This window comes from Varanus komodoensis, unplaced genomic scaffold, assembly GCF_004798865.1.
Source record: "Varanus komodoensis strain SLA01 unplaced genomic scaffold, ASM479886v1 scaffold8, whole genome shotgun sequence".
Classification (NCBI taxonomy): Eukaryota; Metazoa; Chordata; class Lepidosauria; order Squamata; family Varanidae; genus Varanus; species Varanus komodoensis.
In genome coordinates, this window is record NW_025336481.1 from 7933917 (window position 1) to 7960153 (window position 26237).

At 42.6% G+C, this 26237-nt stretch overlaps 1 protein-coding gene across 3 annotated transcripts; it reads right to left on the minus strand.

Moving 5' to 3' along the window:
* Window positions 1-2088: 2088 nt before the first annotated feature.
* On the minus strand, window positions 2089-25887 carry MTG2 (mitochondrial ribosome associated GTPase 2). Of its 3 annotated transcripts, none has more exons than XM_044455480.1 (7): window positions 25815-25887; window positions 21754-21942; window positions 18416-18563; window positions 14035-14111; window positions 10306-10524; window positions 9908-10046; window positions 2089-7590 (listed from the first exon to the last, which is right to left on the minus strand). In XM_044455480.1, the coding sequence occupies exons 1-7, from the start codon at window positions 25848-25850 to the stop codon at window positions 7196-7198; spliced, it is 1203 nt and encodes a 400-aa protein (XP_044311415.1). In that variant the 5' UTR covers window positions 25851-25887; the 3' UTR covers window positions 2089-7195. The 3 variants fall into 3 exon arrangements, with proteins under 3 accessions (XP_044311415.1, XP_044311414.1, XP_044311416.1); XM_044455479.1 differs by having other exon boundaries at window positions 14035-14150; XM_044455481.1 differs by having other exon boundaries at window positions 14035-14150; window positions 25676-25879.
* Between the last annotated feature and the right edge of the window lie 350 nt (window positions 25888-26237).

Here is a 26237-nt window from a genome sequence, read left to right on the forward strand (position 1 = left end):
ACCCTGTGTGGCTTGGGACCACCGTAACTGATGGAACGGCTCAGCCAGTCACAATATACCTGGACGCTACCGTGAGCACCTGAGCTCTGCCTCTGAAAGGGCTGGAGTCAGTGAGGAGCACAGCCTTCTCTGCGGAAGGGGAATCCCAAACTGCAGGATCATCTCCCACCAAGGCCCCTGGCACTAACTTTACTATCTTTTTGGTGCCATGCTAAGACTCTGTGTTCAGTCATTTACTGACTCCAAATAGCACTTGGGAGGGTTTTGGGGTGCGGAGGAGGGTTGTCAGCTGTTTTTCAGAAGGCTGAACAGTACGGACTACTTTTAGCTGTGTGGTTGCATAAGTGTAGTTTAATATTTCAAATATAATTTTATTATATATTACTGTTTTAGTCTATATTGTATTTTATTGCATTTATGACTGTTGTTCACTGCCCAGACAATTTGGGCTATTGGGTGGTATAGACATTAAATAATTATAAAGATATTCATACATGAAATCTTGCTAATGAGAGATTTCTAGGAATAGTTTGCATTCTGTTGTGAGCTTTTAAAGCTCCATGCCTCTTGTCATATTTGCTATTGGGCAGGACAAAACTGTTATCTTGATTCTCTGGATGTATTTTATTGCTTAATGTGACCATTATTTTCATATTTGAATATAAGTTTTAATAACCTTGCAAAGCTGCAGATTATGTCTGCTTTAAAAGTGAGTTTCTTCTTTAAACCAAAGCCTAGCAGACTCTGGACATAGCTAATAGCAACAGCACTAGGCTAAAACCGTGACATTTACCACTGGGGGAAAAGTGAGGCTGCTAGAGATGACAGTAATAAGTGGCTTCAAATGTCATCTTCTTAGGTTCAGGACTCAGCAGCAACTTTATTATTATTATTTTACTCTTTGTGGATGGTCACTTGCTGTCATGTTACTAGCTCGCCAAGGGTGCAATCTTCTGCAGCTTTAAGACAGAAAAAAAGTTGCACAGCTCCCAGCATCCCACTTTTCTGGCTAAAATGCTTTGGACTGTACATGAAATGGAACACCTGGGGCCACCGCCTGCTGTGTTCACATGCTGGATGTTTTCACTCTGGTGGCCTTTCACCTGCTATCTTGAACTTGGACATGGGCGGCCAAGTATGCAACACACACACTAGGTATCCTCTGTGAATGGCACTTGTGCGTTTAGATGACTGGCTCTCTATGCAAAGCCGCACAAGAGCAATGATCAGAAAAGGATGAATAGTCCATTTATTTGAGAGTCACTGAGTGAAGGTTCTTAGATTGCCTAACTAGGACCAAAAAGATGCAGTTTCGAATCCCTGCTCAGCCATGAAGTTCAACATGGGATCTTGGGCAGTCACCACCTTTCTGCCTAATATACCTCTGGCAGAGTATTTGTGAAAATACAGAATTTGGGGCTTATAGACTAACCCAAGTTCCTTGAAGAAAGGGTGGGATAAATGGAATTAAGAACGCATCTTGCCAGGAAAGGACCAGGGATTTGAACTTCTAAAAAACACTGCTATTTTCTGTAGAGGCGCAATGGTTGCAAGGCTTACAAGACTGAAGCACCAGGGCATTTTGCTTAGCGGGCAAAGGGAAGGCCTCCACCCCTCCTTGGAATTGCTCCATCTTGGTGCTGGCCCTGAAAATTCTGGGCTGCCCCAGTTACCATCATCTTTAACAAAAGCCTGCTTTTCCCTTCTGAACCTTGCAGTTCTAGGCAGCTGTGGGACTTAGTCGTCACAAAATAAGAGGAAATGCTGTATGAAGGCACCAGCCCTTTTAAATTGAAAGGTTGGAGCTGCAGTCCACACAACTGAAGAGAGTGGCTGTGGAAATTCTTGTGTCAGTTCTTCACCTTCAGTTTCCGACCTTCTAAAGAACACTCAGGGTTTTGAGTGTTCCCCTACAAGCCCAGATGATTTCATCCATCATATGCACCCACCTCTCCACCATCTTCCTCAGTGGAGATTGCACAAAGAAATAATTTCACTTCTCAGCAATGTCCTTCAACACTTTTGTTCCACACCTTTGTTATCTTACGTTCCAATAACAGCAAAAAGGGTAACCAAAGGACAGGTCTATTTCAAGCTCTGGCAGGAACATTTTATGTTGCAGAAGTTGATATTACAAGAATCCAAACATGAAAAGCCTCTGATTGGCCTCTGAATACACTGAAAAGCCTCTGAATACACTGAAAATACGGAAAGTGTTCATTAGCTCCCTGAAGCCTGAGTTTTGAGTCACAATGGCTGCGCATCAGGAATAACCATTACATTTTGTAAACCTAGTACCTGGCACTTCTGTTCCCCCACTGCCAACAGTCATTCAGTCCAGAAGGAACAGAAAGGTGAGTGAGGGCGGTTATGACGTGACAGCAGTCACTCGATGAGATACGTCTGCTTGATCAATCTAATTTAAATCTCAGCAGTGATTACAGAGGTTAGTGTACTCATTGTCACTTGTTTCCGGTGAGTTCTGCAGACGATGCTTGCTGTGGTGACTGCTGAGAAGGTCTAAATGACCCACTTGAACCTTTCTTGTTTCCATACAGCCTAGAAAACTGCTCTTTGCAAAATGAATATCACAAAAGCCATTCTGTGAAGAATAGCAGCATTTGCTTCCTACTCAAGCTTTTCTGTAGCAACTTGTCCCAGGTCTTCTTGTTTCTGGGAACCAAATGGACATTTAGAAAGGACCTTAAAATTGCAATTACAAACTTGATCAACAAAAATATTGCATGGGGATGTTTGATAAAAGTTATTAAAAAAAATACAGTGCCTTTGGTATGTCATAAATGAAGTACAAAAATGGAATGGTTAAATAGTCTTCATCAACTACTTGTTTAGAAAGTGTGATGCAGTGTTGGGTATTTGTTACTGGACTCTAGGGGTCTTTTCCAAGAACTTCAACCAGAAAAAAACACATCAAATCATTATTTCTATTAAACAACACATCATGGGATGCTCTCAAGTATGGTAAGCATGGAAACTCAGAAGTATTTAAAGTTATCCAGTTAAGTATGGGCAGTGATGGCACAGAGATGCTATGGGTATTGTTTTAGCTTCCCCAAGTATGGGGATTAGCATTTTATCTAAATAACAGTACATTTGAATGCAGAGTACCAATATTTCAGCAATTTATAGAAATCTTTTTTTGGGGGGGGGGAATGGGGGCTAGGGCATGCAGCGAGTTGTAGGGCTTTTTCCCTGTCTAAACATGCCTGGGATTTTGCCCTAAAACATTTAAACCCAATCTATGTTTTCAGAACTCATTTAATATAGTAGCATTTCCTTAGAATTTAACACTTGGCTAAAGTGTTTTGCTTAGCCAAGCAAACCATCATGCTTTCCTTCAGACCAGAGTTCAACAGAAGGAAGATCTCCAGATTTTTTGGACTTTGACTTCCATAACATCCTGCTTCTGTGGCCCCTTTTTAAAAGCATTCGTGCATTTTAGATGTTAGCATTGCTGCTGGTTTTATTTTGCAGTTGTTCTTATAGGTTTTCATGCTGTTTTTTGGTTTTAGCTGTTTTGTGAACTGCTCAGAACTTCAGCTGTTGGGTGGTATACAAACACAATCACAAAATAAGAAAATGAGCAGTATCTCCTTGAGATTAATTTCCCACAGACGTTAAATAACTAATTTACTCTGCCAAGGGATCTATAAACAAGGCATAATTAGTATCACTATTTACATATGCTATCAGTATGCATGGCATTTTAGAGTACAAAAGGACAGGTCTTTCACATGGAGCTTACAATCTAGACAGGGGAGGGGAAGGGAAATGGAGGCTGGGGTGATCAGGAAACAGTCACCTGATTTGCATATCTTAGCCGACCTCTCATGGCTTATTTAACCCAGGCAGCACATGGTGGCCACCATTTTGAATATGCAACCCTGAATGGATTGCACCATGTCATCCACACTTGGCCTTCAGGGTCATAGGACAACACTTACATAACCCTTGGTTAGTATTAGGGTTACAGGAGTGGTAGTTTAACCATTGCATAACCCGCCAAAGACTAGGTTTAGGTGACAAGCTGCAACTCCTTTGGAGGCTGCATATCCAAAATGATGGCCAGCACACTCTACCGTTCATTGTGGGTTAAATAACCCACAATGCTCCCATTGTGTTCTCTGAATCAGCCCAATATGTGGGTGTTTCAGTTGTATATTCTTAAACATAAATACAAGGTAAGTTACAGTATAGTGTGGGAACTAGGGGGTTATTCCAAAGTCTTCATGCAAAAGATGGATTCTAAGAAAGAATTTGAATGAACAAGAAAGAAGGTAGCATGCAGACATTCTGGGAAGCCATGGATCAACTTCTTTAAGCTTTAGTATAATTGGAAGAAGGGAGGCAGAAAAAATACCAACACATTGAAAAATGTTACCAAGCTCCAGGCTGCATAATCCAAGAGTGCAGAATTTCTTTCAGCCCCAGAACTGAACTCCATTTCATTTCAGTGATGGGTGGAGACAAAGGGAAAGGAGTCATGACCTTTGGGGAACCCCAGAAGGCCTCTGTTGGCTCCCTGGGCCAGGGGTACTGTGCCCTTGCTATGATCTATGCCTTCATAATCTCTAGATTGGAGCCACCACAAAGCGTTCTCTGTAGTGCTGCTTTTCCAGGCAATTCATAAACTTCAACTGGTACAAAAAGTAGTACTGAGATTTTTAACTTCTGTGGGTCCTGAAACACCAGTCCTAAAAGATGTACATTTTTAAACTCATTTCAAACAGCGGATTTATTTTATGTGCCAATTATGTGGATTGCGCATCCTGCCTATTGGAAGGCATACCTCCTTCTGTGCATTGCTCAGGCGCACAGAAAGATCTTGAGAGGGTTTCTTCTTCCATGACTTGAAGTACAGCAGTGGGCTACAAGTTCTGGAGGCTTCGCAATGGCAGCTTCCCAGTTGTAGCATCCCCCTCACCGGGGGGGTGGGGGTGGTGGTTCTCAGCATCCTTCCTACTGGCTTTGAGTTGGCAGTTGAAATAAATGAAACTAGATGCCATTCTAATTAGCCTTTAAAGTCTTTTGTCTTTTATGCTTTGCCCTTTTAAAATTAGGATGGCAGTCAGACAACAGAGAGAGACACCAGAGCAGTCTTGTTTTAAGCAGCTGTCTTCAGCAAGTTAGGTAACTTCCAGCAACATACCTTTTCCCCTCATTCCCCTTTTCTTGTTATCTAAATCAAGTTTCATGTTTCAGTACGAATAATAGAAATCGGGACTAATTTGTGCACTTCACTTGTAAAAGAATATTTTTCAGGTGCTTCCAAAACCTCTTCAAGGTGAAGCTCATTAAAGAGCATCCACTCCAGACAACATGTTTTGAACAAAGACACCAAGTCCATGGCACCTCTTGTAAGGCCATTCACAGCAGCTTTCAAGACTGACCCAAGGTTGAGAGTGGCCACTCCACTGGCCTCACAAAAGGCAAGTCTCAAGCTGCCAGCATTTAACACAGGCAGGAACGCTCCTGGCTTTTTCAGAAAAATAATCATTTTGCCCATTGGATTTTAGCTCCACTGAAGCATTTTGTGTCTCCATGTCTCAGAGAGAATAAGGGCTGTTACTGTATAAAAGAAAACTTAGGACATGACCCTATGGTTGTTTAAACAGAAAGAAATCCTACAACTCCTAACATGACCAGGAGAATTTTGGAAGTTGGACTTTTTTTCCTGTCTGAACACACACAGAATCATGTCCTTAGTTCACACTGATACAGAGGTCGATTTAGCACCAAACACATGATCTTAAATGCATTATTGCACTGAAAATGACTTGTTTAAAGGAAGCAGCAGCAAGCCATGATGAATATCAAGGTGTATGGGATGGGGCCGTCCAATCTTTTTCTGCAGTCCTGTTGAAAATCACCCTCCCAGGTTGCATCCACGTTGGGAGAAAAGTTTCCAGTGGCAAATATAGTAGATGTAGCTCTCCCAAGGGCTGCTGAACTGCATTTCCTGAAGAATGGCACCTAGCACATCAGGGGAATGGAGAGGAGATCACCCCACTATTTAACTGGAAGGGAAGGGTGGGTTTGGGGCTGACAGTGGAAAATTTATGATGCTTGCAGACTGTCTCACACAGATTACCCAATTTCTTCTGAGCTTTTCCTGAAAGAAACCAGGTCATCTCTGATTTAATCCAAGTCCTTCTTTGGATAGATCACTCATTGCTCAACAATCACATTTTGGCACATCTGAAAACCATAAACTGGCTGACAAAAAGCCCTTCGTGACAGCAGGTATTGAGAGAAAATGCAGTGGTTGCTTCAAAGAAGGGATCTGCACTTTTCCCCCAATATGCAAGGTGATGGTCTTTTCCAAGAACACTGAACAAAACTAACTGTGAGCATTCATAGTAATTAATCTGCCTTCTCACCCTGCCCTTTCCTCCTCTTGCGAAATGGATGCAAGGAGTACAGAAACACAAACAATAAAGGAGTAGTTGCTGAAAGAGCAAACAGTGAACAACAAATGCTTATTCCTTCCAAGCTATTCTACTAAAGGGTAAAGAAGGATCACATGCAAAACAGTACAGCTGAAAGGATTAAGGCTTTTTAAAAGATGTGCTAAAACAAATTTGCCATGTCTTTCCATCCTCCTGGACTTCGAGCTAACAAAAAATTGGCTGACTCTCATCTTCCTCTGCCTGGCGGCTACCATCCAACCCAGAGTTAAGCATGCTTAATTCCATGAAATCAATAAACACACTTAATTCTCTCATGTTTCACTTAACTCATCACTTGTCTTACAGCCTCCTTTGTCACAGATGGCCTTTCTTTTTTGCCCACTGATAGTAGAACGCATAGTACTATGCAGGCTTCCTTAAGATTAAAATAAAATAGCATTTTTAAAAAACTAAAAAGTGTCTTCCACTTGGGGGTCCACAGAAAGGGCTGGAATCAGTCATAGAATGCGTGGGGTGGAACGGGATGAACTGAAGCAGCTTTCTCCCTCGATCTTCACATCTTTAATATGAATGGAGCCTCTGTACACACAACCAGTACACTGAAGAGCTACTGTAATATAGCTTCCCAGCCCGGTGTCCTTTTTAGGGTTTTTTGGTGAGGACGAAACTTCCGAGGTCAACACCTCATGACAGATATTCTGAACACAAATGTCTCCTCGTTCCCTTTGCCCCAAAGTGTGGCTAGAAATGAATGGCATTGTGAGCTACCACTTCGTGCACTTCTGATTCTGTGCTTTCTCTGCTTTCATGAAGTCATCATAGAGTTCTTTCAGATGCAACAGTAATTCCTCTAGATTTTCTCCTGTCAGAGCAGACAATGGGATGATTCTTTGTTCCACCTGCTCTTTAAGGCGGGGCAAATTCTTCTTTGACTCTGGAAGATCAAACTTATTTCCTATGACGACATGAGGTCTCTTTGACAAGCTGTCATCGTATTGATCAAGTTCGTATTTCAAGTCTTGCAGCTGAGTCCATGGCTTAGGCAGTGAGAGATCCAACACATACAGGAGAAATCCACAGCGTTCTATGTGCCTTAGGAAGGCAAAGCCAAGACCCCTGTTTTGATGGGCACCTCTTATTATCCCAGGGATATCAGCAACTGAAAGAAGCAAAGATGGGTAAGGCTCTGGTTGTCTGAGCATGATCACAGAAAGGCATAACCTTGTCTTCCTAAAGGCAGCAGAAATCCAGCAGGAAAAGACGCTCAGAGGCAAGTTCAGCAAGGTCAGAAGTAGCCCACAGGGAAGCATGAGAAGCGATGCTATATACTTGCTTGTAAATAATACAACACAGGGGTCACAATATCTGCCTTTTCTTCAAACTCTGGTCCCACCCGTGCCCTAGTCTATGAGCAAAGTGCGTAGGGAGGAAGCAGTGATTTCTTTCATTTGTACTATGTACACAGAAGAAACACATAGGAAGCCAAAATGTTTCTCTTGCTGTTTCTTACTTCCTTGAAACAGCTTTGGCAAGGGACAGAAGACACTACTTCAGTTCTCAGCCTCCAGCATGTACAGAGGCTGTGGGGAAAACGCACTGTCCTGTTTACTTGTGCAGAGGCTTGGGGAAGCTAAGAAGGAGCCAAGGAAAATATTCTGAGTTTCCTCCCATCTCCAAACTGCAGCACAAGTGAGAACCTGTTGGAGGCTGTTGGCAGTCCTTGCTGGAGAACCCAAAACATATAAAAATACATTGACATTTGAGCATTCATGTGAATCCAGGAAGGCTTCAAGTTGGTAGAGAGTTGGGCTGTGCATGTTGGCCTTCTCCCCCACGTCCCTGGGCATACAGGTCCTGCCCACCTTATTTCAGGTCTTACTGCCTTGAAATGAAACTCAGGTAAAACTCTGTGCAATCGGCTTCAGAGACTGCAATTGTGCAGAGGATTCTCCTTGTGTTTAAGTGGAGATCTTCATTGTGTGGAGATGAAGGCGAGAGAAATATACTCAGCACCGACTCTCTGCTCCCTTTCATTTACTTGAACACCTGCACACAAACTAATAGAAAATCTATTGCAATACAAAAGCTAAAAAATCCACCAAAAATTAAACTCATCCCACTAGGGATGAAAGTAATGCATCTTCACACCTGGAGGAACAAAACAGACTGGTCTGGCACTAGGTAAGCTTTCCCAGGGAGAATATCCCAGAGCTGGGGTGCCATCACCAAGAAAACCCTTTCTCATTTGATGCCAGCTCCACGTATCTCAGTGCAATATAGCAGTAGCTTAAGTTGTACATTGACTTTGGCAGTAGAGTACAGCATTCCCCATTATGAGAGAAGAAAACCGGTAGTGATACAAACTACTGGATTTCCCCTCCCACAACAGGACCACCAGCTACCGGAGGGAAAGATCCCACTACAGAATCAGGCAGGTGAGGCTAACTTCAGGCAAACCACTCCTGTTCTAGCTGGACTCTTCCCTCCATTTAGGAGGCCATTTATTCCCAGTTGCCCAGTGTGAAGGATCCCCCTTTTAATAAAATAATCTTGCTTATTTTTTGATGCTTATTTATTTGGGTATTTCTAACCTGCCCAATCACTGCACATCTCTGGATGGCTTACAACAATCATTCAATAAACACATAGTAATAAAATTATCATAATTATAACCCAAACATAATAATAATACTAATAACCCACGACTGCAATAAAAACATAGTTAAAAATTCAAACTTTAAAATACTGGGTAAATAAAAGGTCTTGACCTGGTGCCGGAAAGCCTAAAATTACTGGTGCAAATCCTACTTTGGAAGGGTTTGTACCCTGAAAGGTGAGTTCCAAATAATTACAATTAAAAGAAAAATGCTGGGAGAGAGGCTTGCTCATACTCCTTCTACCGGGAAACTGCATTCTGAACAGGCTTGTAGGGTTTCCTCTTCAGCACAGGGAAACCTGGATCCCTCAGTGTCTCCTGGTGCACCAGCACAAGGCTGCAGTAATGCAGGATCTTTTGAAGGGGCTGGGAGTGGAGACAGAGAACTCCTGCTCTGGCAATTGCAGCTGCCCACGCCAATGGTTAGAGGACTCTAGGACAGCTGAATACCCTCACATAATGAAAAGACAACATGCAGCACTGCAGACTATTGTTGTGAAAGAGGCCACCTTTCCCTCTGTGGGACTGACTCCTGGATGAGCTGCTTGTGGTATCTTTGCTGGTGTCCCACACAGTAAACACATCTCTCCAAATGGGAAGTTCCTTACTTTGAGCCTTCCCACCTCTGGGCCAAGCAAGAGAATGCTCGGTTTGTTTTCTTTAGCCAGTTCAGGCCAAGAATATTCAACCACTGCAAGTGACGGAAGAATATAAGCGTAGCATTCAGTTCCCGAGAAACAGTATCAAGGTTGCTCGGTTCTTTTTGCTTTTTTCAACAGGAAATACTGCCAAGCAGCACGAAAAACGAAGTGTTACGCACCTGCAACTTGCTCGTAGTTCTCATAGTGGATAATGCCCACATGTGGATTTAAGGTTGTGAATGGGTAAGCAGCCACCGCTGGTTTTGCATTGGAGATTGCGCGCAGCAATGATGACTTCCCTGCATTGGGGAACCCTACCTGGAATAAAGAGCCAAACTGGGTTATCTAAAATACACTCTTCTCTAGCAATATCAATCAGTCACCCTTGCTATTTGGCCTAAGTCACAACACTGCATTTTAACTTATATTTGTGCCAAGACTTAGAAAAAAACCAGCATGGTTTTGCTTTTATTTAATTAACGACAGCAAGATGGAACCAATATCCTTCTGCCATGGTGATGTATGGCAGTACAATATCACAACCCTGCAAGCCAAGGTCCAAGGCAGACATTCTTACCATCCCTGCATGGGCCATGGTCTTGAGCTCTATATGGAGAATCCTTTCTTGGCCCAGTTCTCCTGGAGTGGTAGTGGTTGGTGCTCGATTGTCATTGGCCAGGAAGAAACGGTTGCCTTTCCCGCCAGCGCCACCATAAACTGCAACAAATTCTTCACCGTTGTGGTTGAGGTCAGCCACGACTTCACAATCCTCTTTCACCACAGTCCCAATGGGAACCTTGACAGTAGAGAAATTAAAAACCAGTGGCTTGCAGTGCTTTGCAATTGGCTCATGCCCAAAGTTGTGCCAGTGAGCTCATTGAGCTCTTTCACAAGCATGCAGTCAGTCACGCATGTAACTTAGTTCAAAGTAAGAACTGGAAATAAAGGCAATGTATATAGTCTAGAGCAGTGGTTTTCAACCTTCCCACTGCTGGGGACTGACAAAAAAAGGAAAACCACCTCGGGACCAGTGGCTGAGGCAGAAACAAAAAGCACCACACACATATTACAGGATTCTGTGTATTAGTTTCCAACCACAATACCAAAAAATAAAAAAATCTCCTAAACAACCAGAAACCAAGCAACAGAAAATGCCAACAAAAGAGCAAAATACTCTTTTGAAATAGGTGCAGACTGGCTCCCAGCCAGCTCCCACCAAGCTGCCTCTCCCCTCCCTGCCTCCCCCCACCCGCCACTAGCGGCACTGGCACATCCCCTGTGAACATGATGCCAATGAAGGAAGAGGTGGTAGAGCACAGCCAGCCCCGGTGCCGATCCGCGGCAAGCGAGACGTGGCCCCTCATGGACCGGTAGGAAATCTCCCATGGACTGCCGCTGGTCAGCAGATCAGTGGTTGAAAACCACTGGTCTAGAGTGTCTCTGCCTTGTGCTGGGCGCTTGGAACAGTTAGGGATTCTTTCACTGTCCCTCCCACTATCTAACATCTTTCAGATGTTAGAGGTCTCTAAATTGGAGTTGAGCTTTCCTAAAATGACGACTCTGGGGAACTTTGATACCTATGTTGGTGCCACCAGTGCTGCTCACGACTTCCTGGCCACCATGGGGCTGTAGCTGCACACACTCGGTATACTTTTTTTTTTGGACTGGGCAGGAAGCTGCTGACCTGAAGGCGGAGGATTCTTTATCTACCCCCTTGTCATGGCCACACCACTTCCTATAGCAATTGGGCTTGCTGTGCCTATTTGTCTTTGCAGTGTGTGGTGGGGACCCTGCCTCCAGAGTCTAATGGACTCCAGTGAACTTCAGATGGCTCTGGGGGACTTGCTGTTTTGTATGACTGCTGCTCCTGTTGAAGCCACGGACACCACGGAATACAGAGATGAGCAAGACATGGTCACTTCTGAGTGCCCTCTTCTACTTTGCAGAGCCCATTTCACAGAGTTGGGAGCAGTGAAGTGCCATGCTCCACTTGCAGGAATCCTCTTCAGAGGATAATCTATGCCCTCCGGAGTCAGATATCCCCAAAGAACCTGTTGCTTCAGGGAATCCTGGGCTGACTGGGAGGGTCCCAGCCCTCCTTAAAGGGTGGAAAGAGCTGCTTCTGAAGCACAGGGTGATGTTGGGCCACTCCTGGCCCCCAAGATCACCAATGACTTAAGATTTATGATAGGATGGTGGCCAGACGAAGGAGTACTCCCTTACAGGAGGGGCCTCCCCATGAGCAAAGGCTCTCATCAGGAGAAAGGCATCTGACACAAGCCTCTGATGTGACGCAGCGGAACCTTGGTAGCTCTACCTCCGTATCAGCCCTTCCAGCATAACTTGAAAGCTACTGGTATCATTTCATTATTTTCAGCTCCAATTTACTGTTACTCTGCCTTTGGCTCGTCTGTGCTACTAATCCTGGACTTCCACCTGCCTCTCCTTCTGGACTGGGCTTCCAATTCCACTGGTTTCCAGAAATATGTTCTTTGCAGTGCCTCTGTTCAGACCTCTCTCTGGAAATCTCCTACCTGCCCGCAAAATAGATTTCTCTGCTGTATTTGTCCCTACAGTTGCCTAGCAAGAGCTGGACTGAATTAAAAGAAGACATGACACAAGTGAAATAACTGGAATGTCGGTAAAAGAAAACACATCTTGACCCTGATCAAGCCTACTCTGTGGCAGTATTGAGGGTAAAGATGCAAATTTTCTCATTCACTGTTGTTGCCTCTCAGTGTCACCAGCAGAACATTTCTGAGTGGTTTTGCCCCAGTGGTAGATCTGATAGAACCCATGGTAGCATGCTGGAACACGTTTGCAAAGCATTTTGAGGACAAAAATAGCTTATATGCACCATCCACAGCTCAGACAATTCAATCTGTGAACATATCCAGGGCATCATCTGGTCAGACATTGTTGGATGATTTTTCAGTCTTTTAGGACTCAAGTGCATGGACAAAGTGCTTGGCAAATTTTGCCCAGTCACCTGTTCCCATGTAGCTCATTGCATCCAGAAATGAAAGAAAAACAGGCTTGGCTCACGAGGTTACAAATTCTTACCTATAGGACAGAGCAGTACCAGCCTCCTCAAAGAAGGTAGCAATTAAACCATGCCAGGGCATGGGTGTGGAGAAACACCTGTGTACCTATGCAGTGATATTTATAGGCCAGTGCCTGACCTCCCTTTCCCGGGCAAGGTGCTTTAGCAGGTGTAGCTGATCAGATCTTGTCATTCATGGATCAAATGCATTTCCTAGATCCAGTTTAGTTGAGGTGTAGCCTGGATTTGGCACAGAAAGCGCTTTGATAACACTGTAGATCAGGGGTCTCAAACTCAACTTACCTGGGGGCCACTGGAAGTAGAGTCTGGGTGAGGCTGGGCCACATCAAGGATTCTACCCCCGCGGTGGTGGTGGGCCGCTCATCCCACGGCCGGCCCGGGCGCCGCTGGCGCTTTGAAGGCCGCAGGGCCCCTCCCCCGTGCCCCACCCATCCCGGCAATTGGCCTGCAGGCCGCGAGTTTGAGACCCCTGCTGTAGACTAACCTTTGGCAAAGGGAATGTAACCCTGCCGAGTCTTCTGGACCTCTCAGTGGCTTTCCATACCATTGACCATAGCATCCTCTCTGACGTGGATGAAGGTGTATGGCTTGGAAGTGGTTGCACCCGTAACTGAAGGGGATTTCTGCTTCCATGGCATCCCTGCTTTGGGGCCCTACAAGATTCCATCTCGTCTCATGTGCTATTTAATATTTACATGAAACCACTGAGTTAGGTCATAAGTGATTTAGAATATCTAAAAAATCACGACTTCCCACATGTCCCTGCCTGTATCCTAAGAATGTCTTTTAAGGGCTTCTTTGGAGTGCTTCCCTGCTGCTCCAGTTTGGTTTGGTGGCTACTTGTGCCTGGTCTTTTTCTGCAGTGGCCTCCGCATTGTGGAATGCCCTCTTTAGAGAAGCTGGACTGACACCTACTGTGTTGACTTTCTGGCACCAGCTGAAAATCTTTGTAATTCTCCCAGATCTTTTACAAGTATTTAAAATGATGCTCACTTTATTCTTAATATGCTCAAATGATTTTAAAATAAATTTCTCTATGTTTTTATGTCTGCTGAAAACATTAAATCAAATGCTGATTTTTTTGTTGCTGCTTTTGAAAACAGTATTTTAATGCATTTTATAATGTGGTTTTGTCACTGGGCTTCTCTTCATGAAGTACTGTTCCATGAGAACTTCAGCTATAGGGGGACCCATTAATTGAATAAATGAAATGAAAACTAATAATAAACATTGGCTGCCTACCTTGATGTAAATATTTTTACCAGCAGCTCCATAACAGTTTTTACTTCCACCGTTTTCTCCAGAGTAACCTCTATATACTGGAAGAACAGAAACCAAGGATTTGACTTGCTGATCCACTGTAAAACAAGATTCAATATTCTGAAAATGAACAGAATATTTTGAACTGATATAGATAACAAATATTCCAATTTATGCTGGAGATGTGGTTGTGAAGTGGGCATATATTTCCATATATGGTGGGAATGTGACTATATAATAAAATTTTCGAAAGAGGTTTTTAAAGAATGTAGTAAAATATTAAGTTTAAATACAGAAATATGCCCTGAGATTGCAATACTTTCAATATTTGGTAAGACACAATGGAGCTGGCATAATAAGTAACAAATTTAATAACTGCTCTGAGATTAACCATAGCTAAGAATTGGAATATAGCTATTAGTGATAAATTAACCTGTGTTATTAAAGTGAGAAAAGGACATATAAAGAAAAATAAGTTTAATGAAATTTGGGGTATATTTATTGAGTATGTCTTTAAAAAATGGAAAGGATTTGAACTGTCAAAAGAATCATTGCAGGTTTGAAAAGGGGAAATGTCCTGAAAGAATGTTTGAATGAGTTTTTAAATTTGTAACATGTATCCTTTGGTCCTGGGAGTCGGGGGCACAGTATTTTAAAGAATTATTTAAATTGTATACTTAATTTTATAAGTTTTTATTTTAGATGTAGTGTTTTCGTGGCATTTTAGATTGAAGATTTTTTTTAAATGCACATGGGTTTTTTTGCACATAACTGAAATGAGAGATGAAGAGGAAAATACATCATGGATTTCAAGTCTGTTATGTCTACTTAGGCTATAATACTAATATATTAATATTATATATTAATAATAGTATAATAAATAATACTATTATGTTAATGCTCCAACAAGGTAAAATTAGGAGCTACACAGCGCTCTACTACTCAACTGCTGCAGAAGTGGGAAGGTGCTAATATTAATATACACTAGAATGCATTTGAAAACGATGCCTTGGAAATCATGTGAGATTATCAGCTTGTGGTCACTACAGCACTTCACTGGAGCCTTCAGCATAGGGGGAGGGGGGCTGTCATAATCGTACAGTATCTATTCTATATAATCCACTTTCAGAATTGAACACTGGCATTCGTTAATTCCTTCCTATAGACCAGTGGTGGTGAACCTATGGCACGCGTGCCACAGTGGGCACACAGAGCCCTCTCTGTCGGCACGCGAGCCAAGTTGCCCCAGCATTGCTCCAGCAGCCGCGCGTCGGATAACAGCACACATAAGGGCCATGCGCATGCTCAGAAAGGAGTAGCGGCGCCAGGCGATGATGTCAGGAGCCATGACTCGTTAGCTGTGACTCATTCAAGCTTTCGCATGGCTGGTCAGTGTGCTGCCAAGGATATATATTTTTGGCTTGGACTGGCTGTGAGTTGTTTTTTCTAAACTAAAACCTCAGTTTTCAGGTTTTATTGCAGTGTTGGCACTTTGCGATAAATTAGTGGGTTTGCCATCACTGCTATAGACTGTGAATCTGCTTTGGCTTGTTCTTTCATTTTGCTGTTTAGGTTAGTATAAGAGTCTTTTAGGATGCAATCCTTTGCATACTTGCATAGGAGTAAGCCCCACTCTCTTCAATAGGGTTTTTTCTAACGTGTAGAATTGCACCGTTAATCAGACATCCCTATTCCCATCTTAAAAATTATATTTATCTCCTGCATTCCGCTACCCATCATATTTTTTTTCTTTCTGCAAGCAAGTAAGATTGTAGTGCTGGTGGTAGAGGGGTGTTTTTATTTTGATTTGTTTGTAGCGGCAAACTTTTCCACTTCACATTCAGTCTACGATATTGACTTGGATCTCAAAATTTCTCCATGCAGGTAGAAGGCACTTTCCTTGACGCCAATTGTGCCTGTATCTCTGTGTTGCCTATTCCCCTACTTTCCCTCTCAAAATTGGATCTAGATGGTTGGGGGAATTTTTTGAAGGGCTGCAAACAGGGCTGAAAAATGCTACCCCCTCATTAACTGAAACAGATTCTCTTGGCTTAGCAGGATCATTACTTTAAGAACAAGTACAGCATCATTTATTGTTTATCTTTGGTTTCTATAATAGCATTTTTAAAAAATCATTGTGTTCTGCTAGTTTCCCCTTGCTTGTTCAATCTCATACTTTCAATGGTTTCAACTTTGTCCTTTTTCCTTTTATTGCTCTTCTGATAGAATTCACTGCCAGCTAGTGGTTGGTTAATTGTTTCTATTCCCTCATTTAAAGAAGCTTCAGGATTCATTTATTTAAGCTGATTTACGGCCAACTTATCATTTTGAGATTCTCCTTATTCTTCCTCCAGTTGTAATTATTTTTCTTTTTGGTCTGCACAAGATTACAAGCCTATTTGGGCAGGACCTGTTTTCTTATGTATTCAGTACAGTGCTTAGCTTTTTAGGTGCTTAAATAATATTGTAATTAGTGTTGCTAAGCTACTTAAAATGTCATTTCACAACAAAATGGAACTAAGATTACTACACATGTTATATAAAAAGCTTAAGAGAGTTTCTGGAAAACAACCTAAAATATAAGTATGACAAATATTGCCATAAAATAATCACTAAACATCTAACAACTATGGATACATCTCATAAGAGATTCAGTCATCCATTTTTGAAGAACTGTTTCCTTTTACAAGAAGGAAAGAACACTTCAAGAAGATTAGTTCACTTTTCATTTGTGCTGAAATTGCCTCTCCAAATCTTTTGCCAAGCAGAAAAAAAATCACAGGAACTTTGATTTAAATGCCTAATTTGGTTTCCTAACAATATTACCATGAAGTTAAATAAATCTGGGAAATGAGCTTACCAAATGGGCAAACTTCCTACCCAGCCATTACTGCAGACACTGTTTAATCTGGATATACAATAGACATAGAAATTTGTATACCTCAGCAGCAAGCTTGTAAGGATGCAATCAATCAGATGCACACTTTTGTGGAAGCAAGCCTTGGTGAACACAGGGAAGCCTATTTCTCAGTGAAGATGCAGAGAACTGGACTAAACATCACTTTACGCAACAGGCCTTGTATCAGGGCAACATTCTGAGGATGATTTTAGTATGCAATACACGTACATTTTAATGGAAGGCACTTCCATGCAATTAATCCTGAGAGGTCCACATGTAAATTGTCACAAAATGCGTTGGTGCATGATGGATGGTACCCAATGCCACGTTTGTGCTAGCAAGGCCCTATCATTGGTACAACAGGAAGCTAGCTGTTCAAAAGGTCATCGGAATGGCTAGTTTCTGAATGGGGCAATTCAATGGAACTTGCAGAAAGGGGCTTCACTGACTTGCCCTATTCAAGAGACAAGTATTTCCACTGATTTCTGTAGTGTTTCTCCTGTTGTTCTAGAGGTTGAATCTGTGGGTGCAGCAGAATACACACAGTGGTGTTACTGGATGAAACCCAAGGTTTACAACGCATGAAGCCGCTTCCTTAATGCATTGGACCAAATGCCTTTCGTCTGCCCAGATTTATTCTGAGCACCCAGCACTCTAAGAGCCGTTACTTCTCTCAGTTTCTGTGAAACTCTGATGGAAAACCAGTATGCAGTTTCAAGGATCTTTTCAAGTACTTTTGGTATTGCCTCTCAAGAACTTATTCTATTCAGGGTTTAATGCAAGTCTTATCACAATACTGAAGTGCATTCTGGAAAAATAATAAAAGGTATAATAATGCTAGCTTTTGCTTTCGGGAGAGAAAATGTTACTGACTTTTATACATAAAAGTATCTAAGAGGCAGAATAAATCTTGTATGTGTCCTATAATATCTTGTATGTACCTACGGCAAGTATTAACAATTCAAAGTAAATTTGACTCTCATTATGTATTATTCAGATTCTGATTCTGACATTCTGTCCTAAGCAGTTAGCACTATTTAATAACAAGTAGCTACCCACTTCGATGATTCCACGGGGAGCTCTTTTCTGAATGAAATCCTCCTGCACTGGGACTAGCAAGAGAACTTTTTTGTCTTCTGGTGGGTAGTGTTGGCTGCCACACAAATGCTTCTGATCCCAAAGGTCTGGCCACTCTAGATGAGCAGCAGACAACATAAACAACGGCAATGGACACTTTGTGTTGTGGTATGGGGAGCGGTAGGAAAGGGTCTGAGTGAGAATGTACACTCTCGCTTTCAGACAGCTCTCGGGCATGCATGTGCATGCCCTGCCCCCCAACAGCAGTTCTGTTCTCCCAAATTCACCTTGTAAAGAATGGGGGACATGAGCTACAAGTTGAAAAATTTTTACAAAAGGACATTTTTCAAACTGAAAAGATTCATATAATAGATACTGCCTTCTTACCTTTCAATATAATATTCCCCCCATTTCCTCCATCTCCACCATTAGGACCTCCAAACATTTTTCTAGGTTCACTGAGAAAACAGGCAAAACCATCACCTCCTTTGCCTCCTATCATATGCACCTTTCGGTGATCTACAAAGTATCGGGTCTGAAACAGAGAGTAACAATATTCAGAAAAGCAAATTAGGACAATTCTAAGACGCTCAAAGTTTCAGAAGTCTTCATTTCTAAAAACACTAAGAATTCAACTCAATTTGGTAAGAGAGAGAGAGGTTTCCTTAATTGTAATGGTTAGATGAATAACCTCATTTGGCATTTATACTTAATATGCAACCTTCATCATCAAGGCTGTAGCCACAGATGAGGAGAAGCACTAATCCAATCCAAGGATTTTCATCACAACCATTGTTCTTAGAAACATTTGTGGCTCCATTTTCTGGATGAGAAGCCAATTCATTAGCCAAATCCTAGCTTGGCTTTTTTTAAACAAACAGCAACAACTCTGGACTACCTAGTGCTAGAATTCTGCACTGGAATAGTGACCTGTCACCTGAATATTTCGCCTTCCTCCTGATCTTCAGGAAGGGTTTCTCCCCTGCTAATGACCCCTCAAATACGGTGAGAATCAGTTTTGGCCCAGACTTATTCCCAGGTCTAATGCCTGACATTAGGTAAGGCTGAAGAAAACCCCTGCATAAAATCCAGAAGAGCCTCTTCCAGTCACTGTAGGTAACAGACGAATTAATGGCCTGACCTGGCATAAAACAGTTTCCTAAATGTACTTGGTCCCTATTTTCCAAGCTGTTTCCTTTCAAGCTTATGAGAAGAATCCAAGAACAAATATGGCAGGCCTCATTTGTCCTGGGTTACCTTTTTCAGCATACAACATACTTCACAATTATATACCTTGTTTTGAGTGTGGGTAACTAATGTTTAGCCTACAACTCCCATCAGAACTCATCACTGGCTATGGATGATAGAAGCTTATTTATTCCAGCATAAAGACTTTCAAACTGTTTGGGGGGATGCTTATAAACTTATCTTTTCATTAAAGAAGCCCTGATAATTGATGGCAGAGAGATCTGCATGAAAGGCAGCTTGCCCACCACTGTTCAACAGCGTGCTCTGAATTCTTACAGGGCAATGGTGAAACTCAAGAGGTTTGGCCCAGTGGCTCATATGAACTCAGAACATGCCCAGAAATTCTTTACACAGGGCTACAGCTCCACAGCAAACATGGAAGACTTCTTCAGCAGATGCTGATGTGGAAAGAGTTCCTTGAAGCTAGGAAGTTCAAGACCACTGTAATATTTCATAGTTAAGGGACACAGTGAAAAAAGGACACAGCTCACATTTTTTTCAGTGCTTTCTGAATAAATCTAGGCGCCATGTAAAAAAACAGTAGTCAGCATTTAAAGAAAATATTTATCTAACTATTTTGTCTCTCCTGAAAGATGGAGAGAAAGAAAGTTCATGGTCAAATTCATTGACTCCGCAGGAAACAAACAATTCTTGATTTCATGGTCAGCTCTTCCAGTGTTACAACATAACCAATGAACTGCTGCCTTCTCAGAGCCTTAGAAAAGCCTGACATTCTTCAAATCAATGTGCAGTTTATGGCAATAGCCTAAACTTATGATAACAGCAAAGGACTCTAGTTTGCTCATTAAAGCCCAAGCAGCTGGAAGGGCACTGTCATGTGACCAGTTAGGAAAATGCTGCTGAGAAAGGTCTACTTTGAACATTAACAGGAATGACAGGCTTGGTGCATGAACAAAATGCAGATGACCAGCTGCATACTTAACTGTGAAAACATTGAAGAAATATAGTCTATTCCAAATTTACAGAGCATCCCCAAGTGGTTAAAACTGCACACTGCTCTATAGTACTTCCACAGGGTACAAGAAATGCCTGCCCTTTCCATGCGCGTTGTAGCCAAAAGGATTCACATAGCTAGAACACAAAAACTTATGCTCTATGAGGGACCCCTCCCTTTGCACAACAGCGTTTCATTCAACCATTATTTCTCCCTACCAAGCGACTTATTTCACCTCAGAACAGAGAATCGCATATACTCAGGCTTTCTGAATAATTGATCCCATCTTCGGATTGCGCGCCAGTTAATACTAAATATCCTGGGGATGGGATGGGTCACAGTCTTGTTCCTTCATTCATAAATACAAGATGCAAAAGACCATCTACCATCAAATAACTGAAAAATCTCATTGAATTGGGGGAAAAAGTCTAGAATGCATGTATTTTTGACTTAAACTGGTCATATAAATTTACAGTCATTTCTTTCATTATATGAAATAGACTACTCCAAATTTCATTGCATAGAAGTGTTTAATGCCCACTGAAACACAATGAAATATTAACAAGAATAGCAGAAATATGCATTGCAGCAATAATTAAATATAGGTAAATCTGGTAAATCAAGCACATATTCAAAAAACCATCCATCAAACAACAGACTTAATGCAATAAAACCAGCTAATATCAAGTGACATTCAGAACATGTTATTTTTCTGCTTATACTCAAGAGTGCTAGATGTGAGAGAGTGGCTAAAAACTCTGCTCCACCACCAACCAATTGGTTGTATTTAGGTTGGTCATCATCTCCTTGTCTGAATTCTTTCATAAAATTGTAAGAACAAAAATTAGGAGGAAGAAAGGGTGTTTCCTACTCTCTCAGAGTTCCTGGGAGAAAGAATGAGGTATAAATTCAGTCAACCAGCAATGGTAATACTCAGCTCAATCCAATTAAGTAATTAAGAGGAAAGCGCCACCAAAATTCAGTGGGACTTATATTTTATTTATTTATTAAAACATTTTTATGCCGCCCCATTCGCCGAAGCCTCGGGGCGGCTTACAACAATAAACAGGATGCAAACAGGGACAGGATTGCAACTTTAGGAAATGATCCTATGCCCCCTGGGATTGTCTGAGTGGTCACAGATCTTTGGATTCCCTGTTCCAAGGTTGGAGAAAGACTGTCATCTAATGAAAAAGGCAGGGCAAGATTACTTTTATGACTACATAACCTGGAACTATTGAAAGAAAATCATAAGGAAAAAAGTATACATTGAGAACCACGTGACTGAGTGGCTCACATATTGTCCACCATCACCAAAACAGATTGTAAGAAAGAAAATGCCAGCATCTGGACAACTGCTTAATTACAACTTTTTAACTTAATTTTGTAGGCATTTTGTCTTAAATGTGTATTATAGGAAAGAAGCAGCAGGGGTCCTCCAAGGTCAGTAAGAAGAGGCAAGAAAAGTTTTTCAGTGGCATATAGATCATGTATTTACAAGTAAAATGTTTTAAGACTTTACCAATTTCCTTTCCGAAATCTTCCTTTTACATCTAAGCCGTTGAGACTTCGAAAAGCTTGTGCCACTTGTGCTAAGATTCCTGTGCCAGATTTTAACTTGACTTTTCAATAGGCAATTGTGTATAGATGAATTTGCCAGTCTCTGCTGGCTTTCCAGCCAAACTCTGATAGTTGTTTGTAACATATTTGCCTAGGAGAGGAGAAAAAAAGCAATGCAAAGTGTAAGGTAACTGAGATATCCCAAATAGCATGCATGGAGAACATAAACAATGTGTTTGTAACACATTTAACCACAAATTTCTTCTTGAAAAGAGCAATCACGCACAGCTGCTCTCTTTTCTGATTTGCAGTCATTGCAAAGGTTAGAAATTCAAGCACACTTAACTTTGATGAATTGCTGCCCCCACAAGAGCATTTGAACAAACGCTCTTGCAAAACTCCCCCAAATCAGGCTTGCCATTCTATGTACACAATAAAGATAACTCATTCATCCAAATGCTCATCTTTGTCATCCCACTCAGAAAAATATTTGCAAAATCAAACTGTCATGTTAAATATGTGGGCTTAGTGCAGTCTGACAGTGAAACAGCCATCCAGTTAGTTCATTTTCTAGGATATAAAAGTTTCCCAATGTTAACTGGGTCTGCACAACAGGTAAAGGCTGTCACCTGAGCCCACAATGCTTATAACCCGTCCTGGGGTTTAGTAAAGCCCCCATGGCTGGTTGTGTTGGTCATTCTTGGTGACACAACAAGCCAGAGTAGAGCCAAAAACTAGCACAGGCCCTTCTGAGGAGTGCCAAAAAGGTCTGCTGCGCCAGCCAGGGCTACTGGCACCTGTCCTTGGCTTCCCCTCCACACACCTGCCAATGCTGGGAGAACAAGATTGTGCTCTCCCACACCCAGCAGCATCAGCAGGTGCATGGGATGGGAGCCACTGGGCTCTGCCATACATCCCCTCTTCAAACTCCATTCGGGCACCGACAGGGGACCAGCCACTAGTCCTTGCTTGCTGGAGAGGAATTCAGACCAAGGGGTTGGATCCTGCTCCCTGCTGCAGCCAAAGGGACTGCGGTGGTGAGGGTGAGGCAAAGAGATGCACTAGGCTACCTTTGTTTCAAGGGAGTAAAGCAAAAGAGTAAGTCCCGTTAAACTGCAGCTGCAGCAGCAACTGGTGAGAGATGCCTCCTCCTGGGCAGACCTAGGGGAAAGCGCCCCTGCCTTGCCTTTACTAGGTGGGGCTCTTTAGCCCACCGAAGCTGCCTCCCCTCTTCCCTGTTTCCCCCCACACCTTTGCTTGACACCTGTGGATGGCCCATGAAGCAAAAACAGGGAGGAGGTTTTCCCAGCTCTAGTCAGGAGTAAGCCCACAGGGAAAGTGCCTCCTTCCCTCTCACCTTGTTGTGTGCTGCACTGCCCCTGAGCACAGCAAAGGGAAGGGAAGGGAAGGGAAGGCAGGTGGCATGTACTTTCCCTTCACTCAGCTAAGGAGTGGTGTGGAATAACTCAGCCCTCGACAGTTGCTCAAAAGTGTGATTGAACACTTCTTGGCAGCTGTCATCCCCACTCTGTTCCGCTGGGATACTGCTTGGAGGACTGAGGGGGAAGGAGGAGGCTGGGGTGCCTTAGGACCCCCACTGTGCTAGCTGTTATCAGAAACTAGCCCCAGGAAATGTTAAGCACACTATGCAGCCACCCCGGGTTTAAAGAGCTGTCTGAACCAGACCATTGTGTCAATTCCAAGTAAGCCTATGAAAAACGCAGAATGGGGCTGTGAAGGGAAAGCTTGATTCACAATTGGTGAGCCCACTAGGGAAAGGGTGCCCCTTCTTGATGTGGCTCAGTAAATCCCTGTACTTTTTTCCCCCATACTTGACAATTAATTCTATGGGGAATAGTAAGCTGTTGCAAACAGGGATATTGTTATAATGAAGGCAAAAGCAGCTCTCCACAGAAAGGCATAGCAGAAATTGTAGAAACAGAGAAAAGAGTGAGTCAGAAGGGGTCTCCTGGGCTATCTAGTCTGACCCCCAGCTCCGGTCATGACATGCAAGGATGCAAAGCATCTAAGTATGCAGACACCCTAACCAAAAAGGTTCCATATGAACACAACACACACCCCATCATAAGATATTTTACAAATAAATACTTAGTGTTCATATAGTACTTTTACTGAACACACTCACTGCTTAAAAGTGGCATCTTATGCACATTTAGGGGAAATAAAATCCTACAATACCCAACAGTTGGCAGGGGAATGCTGGGATTGATAGGAATTTCTTCTGAACTTACACAGAGTTGCATCCTAAGATACAATATCCCCAGAATCCTTAAAAACCTGCAAAGTAGACTAGCATTATTATAGCCCACCTTCAGTGCCTCAGACCAAGGGAAACATATGAGACAAAATTATTTCTAATTAATAAAATTATAAACAGGTGCTGATTCACAGACTACATTTAGTTACACACCCATGATATTTTTGTATACACAGGAGTGAAATACTTGTTGATGTATAGGACTGGTGTATGATATTTATCTTCCCTGCAGTACACTCATATTGCAGCTTATTAGCTGTCCAAGTCTTCTTTACTTAAACCTCCATCAACTGTATTTACCACCCTCACCCAGCAGCCATTATTATTCACTCATATGGCAGCGCTAACAACACTTATGGGTCCACTACGGACTACAATCACAGATACATTAACCTGAGAGTGAACTCCATTGAATGTTATAAAATTTTCTTCTGAGCAGACATGTACAGGATTGCTCTGTAAGTGCTTAAACAAATGGGATCTCAAGGAGGGAGTTGGACTTTATATATTCAGGAAGGTTGTACACATTTAGGACTCAATCATACCTTTCAGGTTCAGCTAGAAGTTGCTTTCTAGAGTGGTTCACTATTATTTTTTACATAGCACCACTGATCTAAGCAGCATATCACGCAAAAACATGACCTTTAAAAGGAAGTAAGGCAGGCCTTTGCTCCAAGGAACATACAATTTAATCTCTCCATTCAAAAAAGGTATCAGCACCCACACATAAATCAATTTTGCACCTGTTCAGCAGAACTAATGTAGAAAGAGTCCCTCTTTCTCTGTAGCTATATATTGTGTCACAGAGAATGAGAGCTATTGCCACTGTACTGCATTCTTAATTATACTGCACTATACTGTTATTTAGTCAATCCGTAGACCTTAATGGATAACAAACTAGAGTGTGCATATTTTAAAGCAAGCATAAATACATGCATTTATGGAAGTATTTACATCCCACCTTTCCATTATCTAGCAGCGATGATAACTTAGAAAAAATATAAATGGATTTTAAATTATATCTACAGTAGCTGCACCATCACCACCACATATACTTTATTAAGTACTTGATCAAGCATTTGTTTCCTTTTCTTCCATCACAGAACCAAGTTGCATATACTGGAGTAAGGAGTTCCAACCGGGACACTGACCAGACTTAAGCCTCCTAAGTTTCAGAATGGTTTCTGCATCCTGGGTCTTGGGACACTGATAATAACACCCACTCCAGACACAGACTCTCTGGGCACACCCTCAGACGCATTGCAGGACAACTCCCATAATTCCACAGCAAACACTGCCAATTCAAGGACCATGGGAATTTGGTCCAGCACATCTGGAGAGCTCCAGGTTGGGGAAGGCTGCTCTGGGGCAAGTTTTTCGAGTTTTCCATTCCGCCTTGCTGCCTGTCCCCTCCATCTGGCAGGCTCCCGTTCCAACATCCTTTCCTTCTCCACCTGACCATCCTCCCGCGCCCCGCCTCCATCCATGCCCTCATCCTTTTTGAAATCATGTACTTTTACTTTCTTTTCTTTATGTTTTAAACTCTACAGAGGTAATACCGCTTGAATTCTTAACTCTTAAAAAGCAGCGTTTCAGTGAGATTTACCTTCCTCCTAGGGTCGTTATGGAGCTAAAATGGCGAAGAAGGAGCCTTAGATGCGCCAGCTTGCCTCACAAAAGGGAAAAAGGTGAGACAGAAATACATATTTATAAATCTATACAAATCACTCAATACTCTCACCTACCCTTAGAGCAGCCATTATTTGACAGGCCTTGCCCATTCGTGGGCTTAGCGTCACACGCTCTTACGTAACAGCCGCGCGCCAAAAGTGGACGTCATCAATCCCGGATCTTGTCTGCCTCGCTCAGTGGCTACTGCGCAGGCGCAGCCGTCTTGCTGGGTAGGCAGAGGACGAAAAGCGGCGCGGGAAGGTGTGGCTTGTACGCTTGCGCACTTGCGGAGCGTCCCGCTCCTTCTCCCTCCCCCGCCTCAGCTTGAATGTGATTGGCGAGAAAGAAGCGGCGGCGCTATGAGTGGCTGGGCAGGCGTCGGAGGCGGGAGAAACGCAGTCGTGGGGCGGGGCTTTCCTCTTTGTTTCCGGTCTAAGAGGCATTTGCTATCGTAAGGGTCATATCCGTTTTGTGGCCGAGTTTTTAGATTCTGCGCG